At 44.3% G+C, this 21579-nt stretch overlaps 1 protein-coding gene across 4 annotated transcripts in view; it reads left to right on the forward strand.

Annotated features, from left to right (window-relative positions):
* Nucleotides 1-21579, forward strand: part of LOC147885054 (Transcriptional coactivator/pterin dehydratase) — a 92319-nt gene that overhangs the window by 32637 nt on the left and 38103 nt on the right. For 3 of the 4 annotated variants that reach the window (XM_087397737.1, XM_087397739.1, XM_087397738.1), the window contains exons 3-4: nucleotides 5414-5511; nucleotides 12933-13056. In XM_087397737.1, coding sequence (XP_087253863.1) covers nucleotides 5414-5511; nucleotides 12933-13056 — 222 coding nt within the window. The remainder of the gene's footprint in view (nucleotides 1-5413; nucleotides 5512-12932; nucleotides 13057-21579) is intronic. The other variant, XM_087397740.1, reaches the window with a different exon arrangement.

Genomic DNA, 21579 nt, shown 5'->3' on the forward strand with positions numbered 1-21579 from the left:
GTGCTTAACAGTGATATTATTTAATGCTCTGTAATCTATATAGAGGCGAAACGTATCATTCTTTTTCTTCTTTAATATCACTGGCGAAGCAAAAGGTGAGAAACTTGGTTGAATCTGCCCCAACTTGAGGTATTCTTCCAGTTGTCTACGCACCTCCGCCTCTTCAGTAAAACTCATTCTATAGGGAGGTCTATTTACAGGTTCTGCCCCCGGAATCAGTTCAATTTTATGCTGAACATTCCGCACTGGAGGTAACCCATAAGGTAGTTCATCCCTAAAACATTCAGAGAACTCCTCTGTTATAAGATTAGCCAGCTTGGCCATCTCACCACTTTGCGTAACATCAGTGCTAGCCGAAGAATCATCAACCGGCTCTACCGATGCTGTGCAAAGGAATAAAAACTCTTCTTGAGCTTTTCGGATTTTCATCACGGAAACCAGCGGTCCCTGAGGTATATCTTTCTCACCTCGCAAGACATAAAGCACATCATTCATCTTGAATTGATATACGTGCTTTTTCCAATCAATGGCTGGATTCTTCCTAGAATGCCACGCCATACCCAGGGCTATATCCGCATGAGCAAGCTTGGTCATTTCAAAATCAAGCTTCTCAGCATAGTTCTGAATACGAAGCTCCAACTGGGTAACCCTTTGGTCCCATACTTCAGTTGAACTTCCATTTGCCATCCTGACTGTATACGCATAGTCAGATGGACTTGTCTTTAATTTCAGCGTCTTCACGAGCTTGGAGTTAATCACATTGTGAGTTGACGCCGAGTCAAACAACACAATGACATCATGATTGGCCACTTGCCCTTTCATTTTAATTAACTCCGTATCATTAAAGGCTGTATACCCCGTTGCTGCGGGCTTAGATAGGATGTTATCAGGTGCACTCATTACTAGCTTAGCAACAGACACACATAACAAACAAGGTACTAACCTCTGAGAAGATCCCGTTAGCTGAATCTGCATCTCTTCCGCTCTGGGACTTCCCTCCATCTCCACGTCGCATTCTGAGACCACCATCTCAGCCATCCGACGATCTTTGTTACGTGGACAATCCTTCCACTCATGAGGCTGAAGGCAACCAAAACATAAGCCTTCTCTCCTCGCTTTTTCCCTTTATCCTGGGTTTAAGGGAGACTTAGACCAAGCCCGGGCTGCCATTGGGGTTACTTTCCTCTTCACTCCAATGGTGGTACTTGGTTTAGGAGTTTCAGTTGGTTTCGCCTGCTTGGCTTGACCACTCGGTTGAGAACCACTCCCTCTACTAATCCATTTCTTCTTAAACCCAGATTTCTTCGGATACCCATACTGGGTTCCGACCTGTGCAAACCCACTTGGCCTGCTGCCCTTGGCATCTTCATAGTTCAGGGCTATGGCTATTGCATCATCTAACGTGTTCGCGTACTTAGCCCGAACTTCCATTTTTATTCGATCATTCAATCCAAATATGAAATCTTTCACTTGGATTGATTGAGGCAGGGGTTCATCAACCTTCATTACACTCTCTCGAAACTTATCAGTGTATTCTGCCACCGATAAATTTCTCTGACGAAGGTTCCTATATTGATCCCAAGCTCGGGATGCTTGGTTAGGAGGTAAGAAGTGTTTCCTGAATTCTCTTTTAAACCCCTCCCAGGTAGTGGATGCTATACCATCTTTTTGTTGTTTAATCCACCACCGATCTGCTGCCTCACTAAACATGTGGATGGCCTCACGGATCTTCTTGATGTCATTTTTGATTTCACAAATGGCGAACGCCTCGTCCCATTTGTGTAACCTGGTCTCAATGACATCGGAACTACGGTCGTTCATCCGACCAGAATACTTTTCAGGCGTGTAATTGGCAATATTTGGCACTTTAGCCTTCCTAGGCTCGACCGTATGGACACTAGACTCCGGTTCCATTGGAGCCTTTCCCTTCTCATCTCGAGAAGGTCTAGCAGACATACTGTGTATCGCTCTCCTAAGTTCAGACTGCCCTGCATTGGCCTGTAACTGCTGCGCTAATAACTGTTGCAAGGCATCCTCAAGCAATGCAATCCTGCCAGATAAGGTGTGAGCTACTGGGCACGACACCTGCTGGGTCGGCCGGACTCTTGACTCACCAGGGTCCCTCTTGGAAGCCCCTTCTTCTGCTTCCATTCAGTTTAATGGGTGTTTTGTTTTGTTTTTTTTTCTTTAAAAAAAAAAAAAAACTGCTAGAAAACTGTATTTACAAACTGATGCAATTCAGTGTACTGACACTCCGACACAATTCCCTATACTAGGGAATACCTGCAATCCCACATGCACCCTGACTAGGCATTTGACACATGCATATATCCATTCCCGCTTTTCTCTATACTAGGGAAATTCTTGCAAACTAACTCTGATTGAAACACACAGGCATATGCACGGGCATAATCCGTCCCTGCTATAGCATCATAAACCGCAAACTCTGCTACAACCGCAAAAGCGTAAACTGCTTCTGACAAAATAGGAATGACGAAAAGCAAAAGGGAAAATAGATAAAGTGCTCCCTGATCTTGTTCGCTCCTCTTTTTGTCTGCCAAGGCGTAGCTGTCTGATCGAAATCTGTCTGAGGGAATCAAGTCAAACACTAACTTCTATCTATTGGCAAATCATGTATGCAGATATCGCGAAGCCTGCAGCCTACGTTCTTTGGCTACGGATCGCCCATCCACAAATCTCCTCGAAGATGCACACGAGCCACCACGCTGTTCTGCGTCACCTCTGTGCTCCAAGCCTGTCGTCCACTCCAAAGTTCAACGATCACGCATCGCGTTGTAGGCCTCCCCGTTCACGAACCACCACCCGTGCGTCCATCTACCCCGCTAGTCCGTCCTTCTTAACCTGCGTTTCGTCAACTGCCTTACGGGATCCCCCGCTGGAAGGTTAACAATAAGCCTTCCTTTCGTCATAGACCACGGGCAGCGCCAACAATTTCGTCGTCACGTCGCAACGCCGATCCAGTCTGTCCGTCGCGTGGAGGTTATGAGCAGCCGAATCGCTCCACGCTCCCATGCACTTCACGGATCCCGCGCTCACGTCGATCTTTGTCTAATACTCCGCATGGACTCTCCGTTGATTTGGCGCTCTGGTCCTTCGATGACATAGCTCCACGCCTTTTCTTGAAACTCTGGTCTTCCGTCACCCAGATCGTCTCTCTAATCCTTGCCTTGAGCTCTGATACCAAATGTTAAACAGACATCTATTTCCTACTGCAGATCACGGGAGCAGCACCAATTCTTTCCTCCTAGCCAACCTTGCTGAAGCATACAAGCTGATAGAGAATTACCAATCAGAAAACATTACGTGAATCCCACATTCTCTTCTCTCTCTAGCTTCAACAAGCCCCATCTCCCTAGATGGATCTAGATGCCACATGTCATCATCACAGGGCCTTCCTAATGCAACATTTTACCCCTCTCTTGGGATGCATTAATATCCTTTGCCCCTAGGCACATTCCTTGCATTAGGCCCTTAGCCTTAGATCCACCTAGTCTGGTGCTATCAACCCTCACCTAGGACCTTGACATTAATTCCCTCCCGATCATTTACATGAAGCGCAAACAAATAATTACAAACATAGATCCTTTAAGGGAAATGTCGACTGATTCTTCCGAGGTCATGCTACCTCGGCTAGAGCATAACAATAAGTGCTTGGAGAGGTTAGGAGGTAAGGCAGAGAGCATCTGATTGCGAGCTTGACTTCTTGAAGGGTGGGATTCATGGATAGCGAGAAAAAAGGTAGTGGAACTTTTCTGTTACACCTCTTCTCATCTGAAACACATTCTTGTGGCTAGTGAGGCGGGAAGAAGAGTTGGTTGAATGAGTAGCCATTCGCCGATCTTGAGGTGGGAGGCTGACTTGAACTTTAACAAAAGGTCGCCTGCTGTGCAAGACTTGAGGAAAACTAAAACACTAAAAGGTTGAGGGCTTGCGAGGGGAGGGAAAGCCAAGAAAGGAAGTAGGGAGGATGGGGAGAGGGAGAGGTGGAGGAAGAGGGGAGGATGGGAGAGGTGGAGAGGAGAAGAGAGGAGTGAAGCAGAAGCGGAAGGCACTGGGCTGAGAGCAGGGGCTGTAGCGCCAAATGGATGCCATACAAGCTGTACGACGAGAAGAGGGAGGCAAAGAGGCAGGAAAGGAAGGCGGGGGTTTGAGGAGGGAGGCAAAACAGAAGGCGGAGGGAGAGCAATGGGAAGAAAAGCAGCGAATGTGGAGCAGCGGGCTGTGAAGGGACCAGGGAGAGGGGAGTTGATCGTGCAGGGGAGCAGAGATTGAAGGCGGAGGAGAAGAGGAGGGCGACCAGAGGGAAATGTCAAGAAATTTCAGATTCATCTAGAGACTAGAGACCCTCTAGAACATCTCATTGGGAGAGGTGAATTTACAGAGATGCTTTTGGAGGAGGCATTGGAGATTCCTGAGGACTTGAAATATTTCTCCTTTCTTTTGTCTTTCTATTCATCAAGGATTTGCAATTAATAATTGGAGGGAGGCTTTCAAAGCAAATCCTTCAGGCCCACGGTGCTCACTGTTTATCCAGGATTGCCTTTGAGAGTGCAGACAGGTCACGATTATTTGGGGAAGGATTACAGCGCTTATGGCTAGATTCATCTCCTCCACTATGTGTCTTGCTTCTTCAGATTTAGCAGCCTGGGTGTCCTTGACTAGGCCTCAGGTATTGTATGAGAGTGTATACTTATTATGGGCTATCAAGGTTCACCATCATGCTATTCAATTCTGTCATATGGACATTGTTCCAGTTTCCCTCTTTAGACCATCTTGAAAACCAGTGGATATGAGCTGGGAGACCATTACTAGTATTACAGCCTGGCACATTTGGAGAGCTATATGCACAAAGGCACTAGAGAGCATACAAGTCCATCCTTTCAAACTTTTTGTTGCGTCTGGATTAACATTATGCATACATTGATGGATACATGGCTGAGGATTCAGGGCTCTTTTAGATTAACAATTGCAAAGAGGGGGAATTTTTTAGAGAATGGAGACACAGCCCTTTCCTTCTCTGATTTTCCCTTTGGTTTGTTTTGGCGTTTTCAGCCACTTTCTTGGCTCTGTCATGTTTTTCATGGTGTATTGATATCTTGAGTCTTTGTACTCATGTATTGGTTCTTTCGTACTTAATAGAGATTTTATAGGAAAGAAAATGGGGAGAATCAGGGAAAAATGGAAAGGGAAGGACAATAGGGTGGCAAGAGGTGCGATCTGCTCAAAGAGTTCAAAAAACTGGGGGACAGAGAGTAGGATAATGGTAGAGTGCGTGATGACTAGTTGGTCACGCTGAAGAAGAGAGTCTTCAGGATTGTCTTTATTGTAAATAAAATGTATTCATTTATGCTCTGCAGATGCCTGGAAATAATTTTGTTTGTACAAATTACAGATACAAATGTCGATTTGGGAAAGAAGAAATGTGTGCCATGTAATTCAAAAGAATTGAGGCCTATGGACGAGGAGTCTGCTAAAGTACTTTTGGAAAAGGTGTGCTACATTGCTTAGTGAAATGATTCTTTGAGGTCTTCCTCATAAATGGGCGATCATCATAAAGTAAAATGGAAAATTTCCATTGTTAGCACATTAGGGAATTAGCTTTCTATTGTGAGAGCTATTAGAAGCTAGAAATTAAGACATTTAACCAAGTCAGAGGCTGTTGTGGGACAAAGCATTTCAAGCAGCCATTGATATAGGCAGATTAACAATGCAAGGGCAGTGTATAGATGTAGAGAAAAATCACAGGCTCACAGAAAGAGAGACAGTCACAATCTTGGATGCATACAATGCACCTCAGTCTTTGCCTAAAGGGGTATGAAAAACATTTTCAATCTAATTTCTTGAACCTCTGCAATATCCGCTTTTATTGGCTGCTTGGTCTGCACATCTTGGTGCTTGAAACACATAAACAATGGCAGTTCATGTTTGTGAGAAAATAAATGCCTTCTGAGGTAAGGGCATTTTGGATGCCAGAGCTGCAAATGTGTCAGTTCAAGTAGTTTTCTTTTGGGGCAGAGGCATCTGGAGGGATAGCTGCTTGGAAATCCTCCCATTTGCGATCATCGTATTTTGTATGGGGCAAGCTCTCAAGTCTCCTGTGTATAATGTATTGAACATTTAGTTTCCACATTGGATTGAGACCAGTATTTGTCCTCACAAGAAGCTGTTGTACTTAATCACGGCTGGAGCTGCTGCTCTTCCATGTCATTTGCGATGCACCCTCTCCACCCTGCCCGTACTGTGTCCTTCTTTTCCTTTGATCCCCTCTGCCGGCCGGCACATCCTGTCCCTCCCATTTTGTGCTGCTCGTACATCCTCTCCCTCGAACTTTTTCCCTGCTCGTACTATCCGATGTGCCCTCTGAACCTTTTTCTGCATCTCCAATGCTGCACTTCCACTTTCTCTCTTTCTTCTTCCCTGTGTGTACTGCTTTTCCACTTATCATCTGCCCTTCCCATACACCTCTCGTTCCTCTCTGCACTTCTGCTCTGAACTTCTGTTTCTGCATTTCTGCTTCTCCTCCCATTCTTCTCTGCAGTTTCGCCCATATTTCCAGCCTACTCTACCTCTCAGCCTACTCTCTTACACACACACACACACACACACACACACACATCACATTCACACACTCACACTCACACTCACACACACGCGTGCATTCTTCTGCATGGTTGGCCACCATAAGCCTGCTTGCAGAATTTTCTTTGTGGTTACTTCTCCCGCAATTCACATTCACACTTACACTCACATGCACACTCACACTCACACTCACACTCACCCTCACACACACTCTACTCCCCCATTCTCTCACTCTCACTCCTTCTATTCTTTCTTCTTCTTTTCTCTTTCCAAGTGATGCTTGCACAGGAAATCCGGTTATCGAGTATATTCCATCGGAGATTTCAATGGACGGAAGGACCTCCAAAAAGTTTTAAGTTGTTCTAGTTGAGAATGGCTACCCATTCAGCGAACCATTCCACCAGCCATGAGAGCATGCACTTTTTCCAAAGACAAGCTGCCGCAGCAGCTTCAAAAGGATGTGGAGCTTGAGAGTTCCACTACCCTCTTTGCATGCATCCATGGGTCCCACCCCTCTAGGACTTAGGATAGGGACTAGATGCTTGCTGCCCTTCTTCTGACCTCTCTTCACACCTTTCTGACGTTTGTTTGTTGGGGGAAGGTTTTTTTGAAGTGGTCTTTGATTCCCATGGAGTTGTAGCAATGGTGCTTTAGACTCTCTCTTTAGCACTTGGCTCCAAGATGATCTTCCTCTCACCTTACTCACTTGGATTCGACCCAGTGGAGGAGGGTAGATGGGTCATGTCTTTGTTTATTAGGTTACCTGGTCTTCCAGAGATTTAACACCGGCTCCTTGCCACGATTGGAGCCTCTTTCAGTTTGGTCACAGAGGTCCCTCCTCTACCTAGTTTGCCTTCTTCCGCAGCAAAGGCAGTTAAGGCCAACAGGGAGTTAGGGTCATTGTTGTTGACCCTAATGTGTCCGATGACCACATTATGCTTTAATGACCAAATCGCTCTCTATTTTGGCAGAGAGTCGAGATTGCGGGCCAATAGGAATAGTGTCGGGTGTACATACAGTTCACTAGAGATTTCCCAAAGAAGAAGAAAAATCCCAAGAAGACTTCAGGTGGTGTCTCCTTTTCACAGGATGCTCTTGTGGCACCCCCTGCCCCTACCACCCCTCGACCAAGATGGGTTGTTATTAGAGATGGTAGACTTTCGGATTCATTGCCGGCCTATCGGTGGGCTTCTTCTTCAGATTTTGGCTCCTTTAGATTTTGGCCCACCATCTCACCTTGATGTCTCTCTCCTTCAGATTTTGGCCCACCATCTCACGTTGATCCCTCTCTCCTTTTGCACAACAAGTCCTCACGCTTAATTGAGAACCTAGAGTGGCTGCCCCTTTGCCACTTCTGATAGGCAAGGATTTCACACGCTCCAGCTCCATTTCAGCCATGTGGAGATTGGTAGATTTTGTGCTTGTCAACACCGCTCCTTTAGTTCATGTTGATAGAACATCAACCTCCACTAGTTTGGGAATCCTTTCCCGAGTAGAGTTCCTCTCCTCACTCCACTCCACTACTCCAAGAGATCCCCTTTGCAAGGGGGAGTAGCTTCTGCCAAGGTTAGGGGAGGTTGTTCCATGAGGATTGTTAGCTAAAACATTTAGGGCTTTGGTGGTGTTTCTCATTGCTGTCAAATGTAGCAGCTTCGTAATTAGCTTCATCCAGGTGTTTTGGGGGTCGTATTGACGTTCTTTTTATCCATTAGGAACACAAGTCGGACGACATAGATTGCAAAAAAATTACGACTTAGGTCACACTTTTAGGTCTCTTACTTTTGGCACTAGGAAAGGGACTTGTATTTCAGTTTTAGATTCTTTCCTCCTCTTGTGGCTTGACCCGGCATCATTACTCCGTCTAGAGCACAAAAGCTTTTACTTTTGATTGATGGACGTAAGGTGGTCTTCTCAACCTCTATGCCCCTAATAATAGAGGGGAACGTGTCTTTTTTTAAAAGAAACTGCTATCCCAGTCCCCCATTGCAGACTTGTGGATTATCAGGGGTGGCTTCAACATCGTGGAGCTACTCTCAGATAAAAAGAGGGGAAGGGAAGGAGTCCTTCACTCTGTTGAGACAGTTGCCTAGGATGCTTTTCTTTTTCATTTCAGTGGCAGAGATTCTTGGACAAATGGTGTGAGGCATCCCCACTAGGATCTAACCCTAGACATAGTCCAAAATAGTCAACAAAACAACATAAAGATTAGAAGGCGACTCGCCTCCTAACCACTTTCATGCACGTGGGCTAGAGATCAAACTCCCATAAGGCTATGCCCATAGATCTGATGTCCCATACTATCAGATTCGTCCGCAAGGAACCTTCATCATAGTATCTCATGATCCACCATGCAGAAGGCAAGAAGCTAGGCTCACGATCCAGACCAGACCATCTAGTGGTGGCAACACATTGAATGCCAATCCAATAGCCTTGGCCACTATTATATAGAAGAGCATCCCACTTTCCAAAATGCATCCTGGCTAAATATAACCAATTTGCCGTTTGCTATTGTTCTAAGTTCTCTAGCCCTACATTCGCTTGCTTCTCTTAATCCCAAGGGCCCCCTAACCTGTTGTTTAAATCCACTAATCTGAGGATTAGAATCCAGGTACATAACATTCTTCCCCTCCTTAAGCATTTAGTCTTAAATGGAATTGGGAAAATTCTTATGCAAACGAATAATTGACTCCCAAGTTGAGCCTTCCTCAAACCTATCCTTCCACTTAACTTTGAACTGTGAAACTTACTTATTCCTGAGCTTCCTTTCTTCGAAAGCGACAACTCTTTCAGGTTCTTTTGAAGCATAGGTCAAATCCTCAAGTTCTATAAGTTTGTGGGGCGAGACAAGAGTATCTCCAGCCCCCACAATGCCCCTTTTAGTCTACTGAGATGAAAGACTGGACTATTACATGCGGAGCGGTTCTAGTTTATATGCAACCTCATAACCTTGAAACAGTACCTAGGGAATACCTTTCCTACCAACCCTGTCCATAATGTCTTTGAATCCTTTTGTATTCACAAATATACACGCATTCCCTCACAAAACTATGTGGGCGAACGAGGTCTATTAACATAAAACTGTGCTCTATCCTAAGGTGCAGTCACTAACATCTCTTGCATGTCTTGCAAGAAATCCTCAGCTGCATCTAGATGAATATCCTTGAATCCTTAAAACTAGTAGCTGTATGCTTAGCATATTGTAGGTGAATTCCACCATTGAGATGTACTTTTTTCAATCAGATGGTCTCTTGGACACCTATGCTCAAAGCACATCTTCCAAGACCTAATTCATCCTTTTTGTTTGCCCATCAGACTCAGGATGATCAACGGAACTCATACTCAAGGTGGTTCCTAACTTGATAAACTCTTCCTGCCAGAAGTGCCTAGAGAACTTTGGATCTTTTTCACTGACTATATCACAAGGCAACCCATACAGCTTGAACAATTGCTCAATAAACTGCTAGTTCAATAGCCCTTATAGTTGTTTTTGTGTGATAAAAATCTATCAATATTTGTCAATCTATCCACCACAACCCAAACAGCATCATGCTCTCGCTGGATTCGTAAGCCATTCCAAATGTAGAACTAACAAACCGCCACCTGAGTAGGTGGTATGACCTCGGGCCCGAGTCTTGGTCTATTCGTGTGGAGCTCCTTATCTGAACCCGCTGCGAATACTGACCTGAAATGACCATCGGTTCTACATAGCCCTCTTGTAACATAAAGGTCATATCCTATCTCATAGAGCTTAGCTCTTCAATGCGATCCGGTAAGGCCAATACAGGTGCTTTCTTCACCTTAAACTTGAGAGTCTGGAAAGCTTTTCCAAGTTATCATTCTAGGAGATAGGACTGTTGGACCGAAGTCCATGTCGCTTAAGGAGGAACAACTAGCTTCAAATAATCCCTCATTGACTTCTTAAGGAAGACAGGGAATCCTAGGAACTCACGAAGTTGTTTCACCGTTTGAGGAATAGGCGACTCCAACACCTTTTGGATCCTTTCATGATTCATGCTCATGCCCTATTGGGATTTTTTTTGTCCTAGGTATAAGAGTTCTTTACGAAAGATCTCGCTTGTAACTCCTTCACATACATCTTCTCACGGCTTAGTGTTGCTAACATGATGTGGAGATGCTCGACATGCTTGTCGAGAGTATGGTTGTATCTTACATGCTTCCGAGAGAATGCTCGACATGCTTATCGAGATAATGGTTGTATCGCATGTCAATCCCATATTTGCTTTCCTGCTGCCATGTCCACCTTGGAGACATGGTCACTCGGTTGTGTTGGAACCCCCAACTTTTACTGAAGTTTTCAAGAAATTGTGAGAATTCCGAGAGTCAACTAAATGTGTGTTGTCCTACCCATGATCGACCCATATATACGTATAAGATCACTTGGTTTGAACACCTTCATTTTGAAGTTACAACCATTCCTGCAAGGACTTTGACCTAAGACAGTGGTATGAATGGAACAAATAGTGTTCCCTTCGGTCAAAGAAGCATTCTTTGCCTTGCCCTTCAACTTTGGACACTGCATCTGCATATGCCCCTTTTGTCCACAAAAGAAGCAACGGCCTTCCTTTAGGTTTACTAAAGGGTTTGTTCGGCCTTCTTCATGTGCTTTGCAATCGCCTCAGTTGGAGTCTATGAAGGACTCGGGCTTTGAGTCTGCACTTTCCTAGGAGGTCGAAAGTGCCTCTCCCTCCTAAAAGTCTTTTGCTCGGAATTTGTGATAGCCTATGGTTTTTGTGAAGAACTCCCTTTTGCCATAGTATCATGATAGATCTTGGTGTATCTAATTGCGCCCTCAAGGTCTTGCTTCGGTTCTTCTCCACCTGGAGCTTGTGTTCTTTTGCCAATACATTCATGAAAAACCCATAGAAGGTGGCAGGATCCATGTACGAGGCTTTGGACTGTAGGTCCCTAAACTTCTGTAGGTAGGTTTCAAATGGTAGTTTGTCCATGTTTCAGTGTGTGAACTTAGTGAGGAGATCAAAATCATCCTCAGGTTGAAGGAACTTCTCTCTAAACATTTGTTTGAATTCAGCCCCAAGTCTTTGGCTTCGTTTTCAAACCCCTCCACCAAGCTAATGCCTTGCCTTTGAACATCCCTTGTGCCATTTGGATTTTTGAAGCATCAGAAAATGGATAAGTGTTGTAGCAATGCGACTATCTGCGTTTGGGCTGTCATCAAATCCTTCAAGTCCTTCATCTGAGTTTCGAAGTAGCTCTTTAGTTCTGCATGCTGTGCCTTTGTTACGATGCTTTCTGCTCCATATTCCAGCTCATCGTCCTCTCTCCTTGAGGTTCTTCAAGAGGAGGTACGCTGCTTGTGGCCTCCTCATGCATGCGAGTTTATTAAGCCATACTAAGAGAGAGATGTGGAGGCAGAGAGAAAGAGAGAATTCAGCAAGTAGATGAGGGAAGAAAGGAGAAAGAGTAGCTGGAATCTGCACAATGGCAGTCACTGAGAAGAGAGAGGGAAAGAAGGGCTTTGTAGAGGCCAAAACAGTCGTGGACAGGTCCGGTCTCCCTGCTGTAGCTCTGAGGGAGGTAGCAGCAACAGTCCGCATATCCTTTCAGCAGTCAATCAGCTACAATTCTTTGCGAAAGATGGGCTGTTCTTCAGGTCCTGATGCAATGGTTCGAAATTCCTTGTTGATGATAGAGAGGGGCAGCACTTAAATCACAGTTCAATTACTTATGGCTGTGCTAATGAAATTCACAGATTTTATAGAGCTCTAGGCTCTTTGCTTGTGAAAAGAAAGCTCCAAAATCAAACCTTGATTTTGGTTGAGCTTTTCCGAAAGCTCCCTAGCTTTCTTTGCTCTTGTTTTTCAGCCTGCAGCCTAGATCAGCCTGGTGTGAATCACCATTGGTCTCTTAAGGAGCCTCAATTGATTTCCCCTGCGTTTTTACCCATGCACCATGCCCAAATTAACAAACTATTGCTGCACCTTGAAGGATCAGTCAGCAAGCCCTGGATCTTTACTGGGATTTTTGGATGAGTAGGCTTGACCTTTTCAGGTCTTTCTCATCCTACGCATGGTGTACTCTTGCCTTGAGCACGTTGTTCTTGGGGCTTTTTCCATACTTAATAGAAGTCTCTTTCATGAAAAAATAACACGAATATTTTTCCTTCCTTTTGTAGTTGCCTGGTTGTTCTCTGCGACAAGCTTTGCCATCTCTTTGGTACTTGTTATATATCTAAGGTGCCTTTTGTAGTTGCCTGGCTCTTTTCTGCAACAAGCTCTGTTGTTTCCTTGGTTACATTTTATACGTCTAAGCTTTTGTAGGTTCGATTCAAGCCTATTTTTGTCCTTGTGTAGGTGCCTGGCTGGAATTTGCTCAATGAATCTGGCCATTTAAAGCTACAAAGATCTTGGAAGGCTAAGACTTTTATGAAGGGTCTTGAGTTCTTTAAAACCATTGCAGATGTTGCTGAAGCTGAAGGTAATGATACAATATGGACCTTCTTTTTAATAATTGTCAACTGAAGCATTATTCTATTAGGAGCAAATGAATTGTTTTTCCTTACAAGATCTTATTAAATATTATTGCATCTATTTCGTACTGGATCTCATGATCGTATCTTTTTCATGAGTGAAAGGAACGTAGGGATAACTGTGGCAAAGTGAGATTTTTGGAAATGTTGAACTGCTATTGGAAAGCATAAAAATTCTAGTCGTGGGGAGGTAAGGAACTCACAGTCTGTGTGCTACTTCTTCTGTTAATACTGCCTCATAAACCTTTGCACCTATTCCTAAAACGTCTTGAATGGAAAATATCTTAAGGGAAAACCCTTGAAAGGTTGTGCCTGTTCACAGTATTTTTACAACTAACTGAATCAATAGCTGTAAACCTCTCGCTGGTTCTCAACCTTCTTGCTTGTGCAGTCTTACGACAGCTCATAAATTACAGCAAGGAAACACTCTCAAATGCTCTCCCTCTCTCCCTCTCTCTATAGAGACACTAGGGCCCAGGACAACCGTCGGGCTGGGCCCCCCGAAGGATTTTTATTACTTGAGAGAAGATGGAGTACATGAGTTCAGCGTAGAAGCTGTACATACAAAATTCGAACGTGAATTTCAATTACATGAGCTCTCAGGCTCCCCTTCTTGGCAACAAGCCACTTGTCAATTTCTACTTTACTTTCCTAATTACATGCCACTAAGGGCAACTCTGGAGTCTTCGAAGCACTTGGTCACGCGAACCGCCTCCTAGACTCTTGTTAGGCTCCTGTAGCGCTTAGGAAAATAACTCTTCCTAGTACCTACAACAATTACTTAAAGCGCTCCACCATGGCACCCATTAATTGTTAGCGCTTTGCATGCAAATAACACACTGTGGACTAATTCTAGTCACGGTGGGCATCCCCACTGAACACGTGCACACATAACAAATATAAAAATAAAAAATTTATTCTCTGGTTGAGTGAAGTCTACGCTCTTGATCATAATCAAGGGGCTTTGACCAAGGGTCGAGGCGCCTTAATTATAATCAAGTCTCTCGAACCGAAGTTGGCACATCTTGGTCAACCGTAGTTAACCCTCTTGGCGCATGCGAAGTCTTGTCGACGGAAGTCAACACTCTCTGCTGACCGTAGTCAGCTCTGTGGTTCTCTGGTCAACCGTAGTTAACCCTCTTGGTAATATACCAAGTCTCCTCGACCGAAGTCAGGTTTACTTGACCAGAGTCAAGTATCTTTGACCGTAGTCAATTCTCTGACCGTTAAAAGAACTCTTTGACCATAATTAATGTATATGAAAACTCTTTAATTATGATCAAATAAATGGTCAACTGTACTTTGACTTAGGATATTTACATGATGGTGATATCCCCTCGGCTTCTATTCAGTTGACCTCAACTGAAAAGCTTCCTACCATCCAGAAGCTGTGGATGATTGGACAACATGTCTTCATCCATCCACTTGGCATCTAATGCCGTATAATTCTTGAATTTTACAAGATACCTGTAAAACTCCTTGCCCTGAGGGCCTTTGCGTACAGTATGGTACACAATCTGCTCTAGCTGAAGGACCTCTTCCAGCTCATCGACTTTTGGTGGATTCTCTGATACGGGCTCTGTAGGCTCTGGCCCCTGGAATTTCTTTAGAAGACTCACATGGAATGCATTGTGAATCCTCCAATGCTCAGGCATTGTTAGCCTGTATGCAACCTCATTTATTCTTTCGGTAACCCTGAAAGGGCCATAGTACCTGGGAGATAACTTTGCATACACTTTCTGTTTGCCTTTAAACTTATGGAGCCTAGCTTTCTCGAACTTCAAAAGTACCCAATCCCCTTCCTTGAGATCTAGCTATCTTCTGTGCATATCTGCAGCTCTTTTTTGCTTCTCTTGAGACCTTTCAGTTGCTGTCCGAACTTGGCTGTAAGCTGTCTGGAGGTCTCTCACAAACTGATCAGCTGCAAATATTTCATCCTTGGTCCTCAGGATAGGTCGCAGAATTACCTTCCCATAAATGACCTCAAAGGGGGCTTTCCCTGTAGAGCTGTGTACTGTATTATTGTAAGCAAACTCTACCAATGGTAGGTACTTTACCCAGTCTGAACCTTGGTCACCCACGTAGCATTTCAGCATATCAAATACTAAAGAATTTGCTACTTCACTTTGACCATCTGTTTGGGGATGAAAAGAAGAAAAATTCAAATTCGTCCCCATGTTGTCAAATAAAGCTCTACAGAATAGACTGGTCATTTAGGGATCTCGATCACTGACAATGGACTTAGGCATACCCATATGATCTGCCTTTATGGTTTTGCGAACCGGAATGAAATGAGCTTGCTTGCTGAATCTGTCAATGATAGTCTAAATCCCATCATTCCTTGACTTTGATCTTGGCAAATCAAAAATAAAGTCCATTGTAATACTTTCCCACGGTGCCTGAGGCACGGGAAGAGGCATAAGTAGGCCAGGGGCCTTCCGTCTATCATACTTCACTTTCTAACACGTAAGGCATTCAGTAACAAACTGATGTATATCTTTCCGCATTCCTGGCCAAAAGAAATAGCTCTCTAGTGCTAGAGTTGTTGCTGTAATTCCTCTATGTCTAGCATAGGGAGGTGCATGGCATTCCTCCAAAATCTTTTTCCTGATCTCCTGGGTGATGCATAGGCAGTCATCTTTCATTAGATACCCATCTTTTAGGGAATAGTGATTGGTGGACTGCTATTGCATTTGCTGTAAAATCTCGCCAAAGTCTGCATCATTAGCATATTGCTCCCTCATGCCGTCTAGGTCCCGATGATAAGCAATAGTCACATTATTGACCTAGGGCCACTCTGTTCCAAATTCTTGGGGTATGGACAATCTGAAAATGATACATTGACAGCATATTTGCCCATTTCATATGCTTCTCGGAAAGTTTTGTCTGAGTTAGAAAATGTCTCAGACTTTGGTGATCTGTTTTAATAGTAAAATTTGCACCCAAAAGATAGTGCTTCCATGTATGGATGGCATGGATTACAGCCAGTAACTCTTTCTCATAGATTCCCAGATATCGCTTTGCATCCCGGAGTCTCCTACTCTCATAGGCCACTACATGACCATTCTGATGCAATGCAGCCTCAACACATTCCCCACAAGCATCACAATCCACATCAAATGGTTGATACAAATCTGGAACGATTAAGATTGGCTCTGTAGTCAGTCTCTCCTTGAGTGTGGTGAAGGCTGTCTTTTGAGGAATTCCCCATCTAAAAGCTGCATTTTTCTTAGTAAGATCGTGGAGTGGAGCGGCTATATCCGCAAAATGCGTGATAAATCTTCTGTAGTAAGAACATAGGCCTAGGAAACTTCGAACTTTATGCACTGTTTTCAGCTCTGGCCATTCCTAAATGGCACGGATCTTTGTATCCATTTATATCCCATTCTTGGATATATATGCCCCAGGTAATAGATCTCTTCCAAGAAGAATTCACTTTTCTTGCTGTTTGCATAGAGCTGATGATTTCTCAGCTCTTGAAACACTATAGCAAGATGTTCCTTGTGCTCTTCTTCGGACTTCGAAAAGACAATTATGTCATCGAAGAAGGTACCAGTGAACTGTCTGTAGGGTCGGAAGATACGATCCATCATCCTATTGAAAGTAGCTGGGGCATTTGTCAATCCAAAAGACATCACTAAGTATTCATACAACCCGAATGTAGTGCGAAAAGCTGTCTTATGCACATCTTGCGGTTGTATCCTGACTTGATGATAGCCACTCTTCAAGTCTATCCTGCTGAAAACTGAAGCTCCATTTAACTGATCCAGCACATCATCAATGCGTGGAATAGGGACTCTATTCTTAATGGTCATTTTGTTCAGTGCGCGGTAATCGACGCACATACGGAATGAGCCATCTTTCTTCTGTACTAGCAGTATAGGGGAACAGAAAGGAGAAGAACTGGGCTGAATCAACCCCTTGGACAACAAGCCCTGTACTTGAGTCATAATCTCTTCTCGTTGAGTTGCACTAACTCTGTATGGGGGCCTATTGGGTGGCTCGCTGCCAGGAATGAGTTCTATGCCATGATCCTCAGGTCTCTCAGGGGGTAGCTCCCCTGGCAAAGTGTCAGAAAAGCAATCTTTAAAATTTTCAAGAAACTGAAATTTATTCTGATCTGCCTCACTTGCTTCAGCATGCATTTCCACATCTCTCTCTTTTGCAAAAATCATGTAAGCTGAAACTGCAGACTTTATTTCTTTTCCAACAGAACTATTCGATACAATGGGAATAGTTTCCCCTCTATTCCTAGCAACCACACAATGTACTTCATCCCTATGTACAAACTCCAGCACTCTTTCAGGAAGAGTCAACTTCAGTGCCTTGCGATGAGACTAAGGCATATCCAAGACTACATCATGATGTTTCAGTGGAGAAATGAAGAAGTCTTCCTGATCCACATAACTCTGTACATGAAGACGGAGCTTCCCTATCAAGGGAGTGACTGGCACAGGGTTTCCGCAGAACATCTGATCGGCATCCAAAGCCCTGCCCAACTCCTCCATCTTTATTCCCAGCCTCAGGGTTAGGTCCTCAGATATGAAATTATCAGTAGCCCCTGGATCAAATAAAATCAGTGCTTGCTGGTCTCTGATTTTCCCCATGATAGCAACAATTCTCGTTCTTCTGGGTTTGAAACATGACCCAGTATGTCAGGAATTCCTCCTGCCATTGGCTTTTGCGGTCCCCGTGGCTTCTCTGCCTCTTTTCCCTTTGAAGTTGAAGGCTTTTCTGGGCACTGGGCAGCCACATGCCCCTCTTTCCCACACTTAAAGCATTTCCCATCTCTGCGGAATTCTGCTATCTGTTCAGGAGTGAATGGGGATTTGCCTTTATATGTCTTTGAAAACTGAGTACCCCTCAGCTTCTGAGGCTGAAACCCTTTCTTTTCAACCTTGGGATACTCTTTCTTTTCTGATTTTGAAAAATCAGTTTTCTTTCTTTCAGCACATCCTGCATGCAAGGATAGTACTGTGGATGGATCTTGTAACGGCACAAGACTAGCTACTGAAGCTGAATGCATAAGGTCTTGAATGTTCTTTGCCCCCAAAGCATTCACTACTGCCTGAATTCTTGGACTGAGACCTGCTCTATACTTTCTCATTTGGGTTCCTTTGGAGATCTTTTTGAAAGGTGCAACCTGTAAATAAGCATCCCAAAACTTTTGGTTGTACACATCCACTGTATCTCCTGCATCCATATGCAAACTGTCCCAATCTTGAAGAACATGGTCTCTAAACTATTTAGGCATAAAATGCTGGTAGAAGGCTTTCTTGAAGTCCTTCCACTTCTTTGGGGTTGACCCATCTGTGGTCTGTGCACTCCACCATGCACTAGCTGTTGCTGTCAAGTGCAAACTGACCATTCTTAACTTGGAGGATTCTGAACTTTTCTGTACCGAATGCAGCATCAAACTGCTTGATGAACTGCAATGCTTCGTCTGTTATAGGTCATAAACTTGACAGATTTACCATATTGTCCATTATAGGTCATAAACTTGACAGATTTACCTCCCTCTTTGAATTCCTTAGTCTCTCTGGAAGACTTTCTCTTTCTAGACCTCTTGTGTTTCCTTCTTTTCCTGGCTGGTTTATCTGATAAAGAAGAAGATACAGAAGTCGAGCTCGAGGTAGACGGTGATGGATTGGGAGATCGGTGATGATGCCTCGATCTCTTCCTGCTATGAGACCGTCCCCTATGAATTCTCTCTTTCTCTGGTTGTACACGAGAGTGTGCCTTTGGCATTGGCACATCATACGCTGCATTAGGCATAGTTTCTGCTTGAAACAAATGCTGAGCTCTTGGATCTTTTCTGAGATTTTCCATCTCCTGCATAGGAGTGCGTACCATCTGTTCTAATTCTTGCTGAGTTTGTTGCTCACTTCTCTGTCTTTGATGTGCATCCCTATCTTGGGAATTCCTCTGGATAGGTGATTGGGACATTTTCTTACGACTCGTCTGAGATCTGCAAGTTTGTCACACACACTGTGTATGCAACTGATGCACGCAACCTTTGCTTTTCAAAGAGAAAAATTACCTCAACAAGAGGTGTCTTGCATTCACAATCTATGCCAGTACCGGGCTGTCAACTCAAGGCATATACCCACAAAGTACTGAGTATGCATTTGATTCCCTTTTTCTGAGCACAAAGGCATGCATCTCTTTACTTGTGCAATTTTCTGATTTTCCTCTGATTTCTGCTTTTTCTGACAGTAAATACTTTTCTCAGATAGGTGAAAACTGCTAGCAGAAACACTCTCTGCAACTTTTTTTTTTTGGGGACAATAACTAGATGAATAATCGGCTGGTTACTCTAACCAGACTAACTGGCTCTGGTCTGGTTGGCTCTCAACTGGACCTCAACCATCTGTAGTCTAGTTAACCAGCTATGGTTTGGTTAACTAAAACTAAGGTTAGTTGGTCATACTTGGTTTGACTAACCAGTCTAGTTTGGTTAGACCAACTAACTGAACCTCTAACTAAGGTTAACTAACCAGAGTTAGTCTAGCCACTGGTTTGCCACCTCAGCAGTCCAGCTGGCAGTCCAAGTCAGCTGCCATGTGTCTTGCCATGTCATCACCTTGCATGTGCTGCCACATCAGCATTAGCTCCCACTGCCACGTCAGCATCCACACGTGTCTGCCACGTCAGTTGGACCTGTCAAGACCTCTGCCACGTGTGCGCCATGTCAGCTCGCACATGTGCCCGCCACGTCACCTATGTGCCACATGTGAGCACCACGTCAGCGCTGGGCATACCTGCCACGTGTACTCCTAGCTGGCACCTTGGCCACGTCAGCAAAAGCCACGTATGCCTAAGGTTTCAGACCTTGGCTGGCTGGGCAGCGTCGCGCGTCGTGCCTTCCAGAGACCTCCGTCGCGGGACTTATGTCAGCACTCAGCGTCGAATACGAAAATCCGGCAAAAGTTTCCATCTACAAGGTCCGCTCATGGATTCACTGTGTACACGAGAACGCGCCTTGGTGACCATCGCTCTGAGCATGAGCATTTTCATAACGCCTTACCAAAAATCAGCGTCACCGGCCACGCAACAGAGACGCTCATAGAGGCGCTCACAATTTGTGATCCTCCTTTCAGTTTATGATTGCAACCCGTCGTTGGATTCTGCCCCTTGCCTGTTGCATAGAGCTGCGGTACACCTAAGCTTATACTAGGCCAATGAAAGTAGATACAGACATAAATCGTATGTCAGCCAACTTGACGTGAGCCATTTGAGCTGTATGTCGTTCCAATTTCTGCCATCTCCCACAAGCTCCTCTGATCGTGGTCACCATAGAAGGCACGCCATAGAAGGCAATCCTTGCCTTGGCTCTGATACCAATGTAAACGTCTCGCTGGTTCTCAACCTTCTTGCTTGTGCAGTCTTACGACAGCTCATAAATTACAGCAAGGAAACACTCTCAAATGCTCTCCGTCTCTCCCTTTCTCTACAGAGACACTAGGGCCCAGGACAACCGTCGGGCTGGACCCCCCCGAAGGATTTTTATTACTTGAGAGAAGATGGAGTACATGAGTTCAGCGTAGAAGCTGTACATACAAAATTCGAACGTGAATTTCAATTACATGAGCTCTCAGGCTCCCCTTCTTGGCAACAAGCCACTTGTCAATTTCTACTTTACTTTCCTAATTACATGCCGCTAAGGGCAACTGTGGAGTCTTCGAAGCACTTGGTCACGCGAACCATCTCCTAGACTCTTGTTAGGCTCCCGTAGCGCTTAGGAAAACAACTCTTCCTAGTACCTGCAACAATTAATTAAAGTGCACCACCATGGCACCCATTAATTGTTAGCGCTTTGCATGCAAATAACACACTGTGGACTAATTCTAGTCATGGTGGGCGTCCCCACTGAACACATGTGCACACATAATAAATATAAAAATAAAAAATTTATTCTCTGGTTGAGCGAAGTCAACGCTCTTGATCATAATTAAGGGGCTTTGACCAAGGGTCGAGGCGCCTTAATTATAATCAAGTCTCTCCAACCGAAGTTGGCACAACTCTCCAACCGAAGTTGGCACATCTTGGTTAACCGTAGTTAACCCTCTTGGCGCATGCGAAGTCTCGTCGACCGAAGTCAACACTCTCTGACCGTAGTCAGCTCTGTGGTTTTCTGGTCAACTGTAGTTAACCCTCGCGGTAATATATCAAGTCTCCCCGACCGAAGTCACGTTTACTTGACGAGAGTCAAGTATCTTTGACCATAGTCAATTCTCTGACCATTAAAAGAACTCTTTGACCATAATTAATATATATGAAAACTCTTTAATTATGATCAAATAAATGGTCAACTGTACTTTGACTTAGGATATTTACATGATGGTGGCAATAGCTGCAAGATAAAAGAGTACTCTATTCCTTTCCTGAATGATTAGTACAGGAAAGGAGACCAAGGGGCCTGAGGACCTCATCCCATCTGTTCTTAAATTAATGTTTGCTGTCTGGTCTTC

This window comes from Dipteris shenzhenensis, chromosome 26, assembly GCF_047967505.1.
Source record: "Dipteris shenzhenensis isolate YYH24624 ecotype China chromosome 26, Dip_SZ_1.0, whole genome shotgun sequence".
NCBI classification, from domain to species: Eukaryota; Viridiplantae; Streptophyta; class Polypodiopsida; order Gleicheniales; family Dipteridaceae; genus Dipteris; species Dipteris shenzhenensis.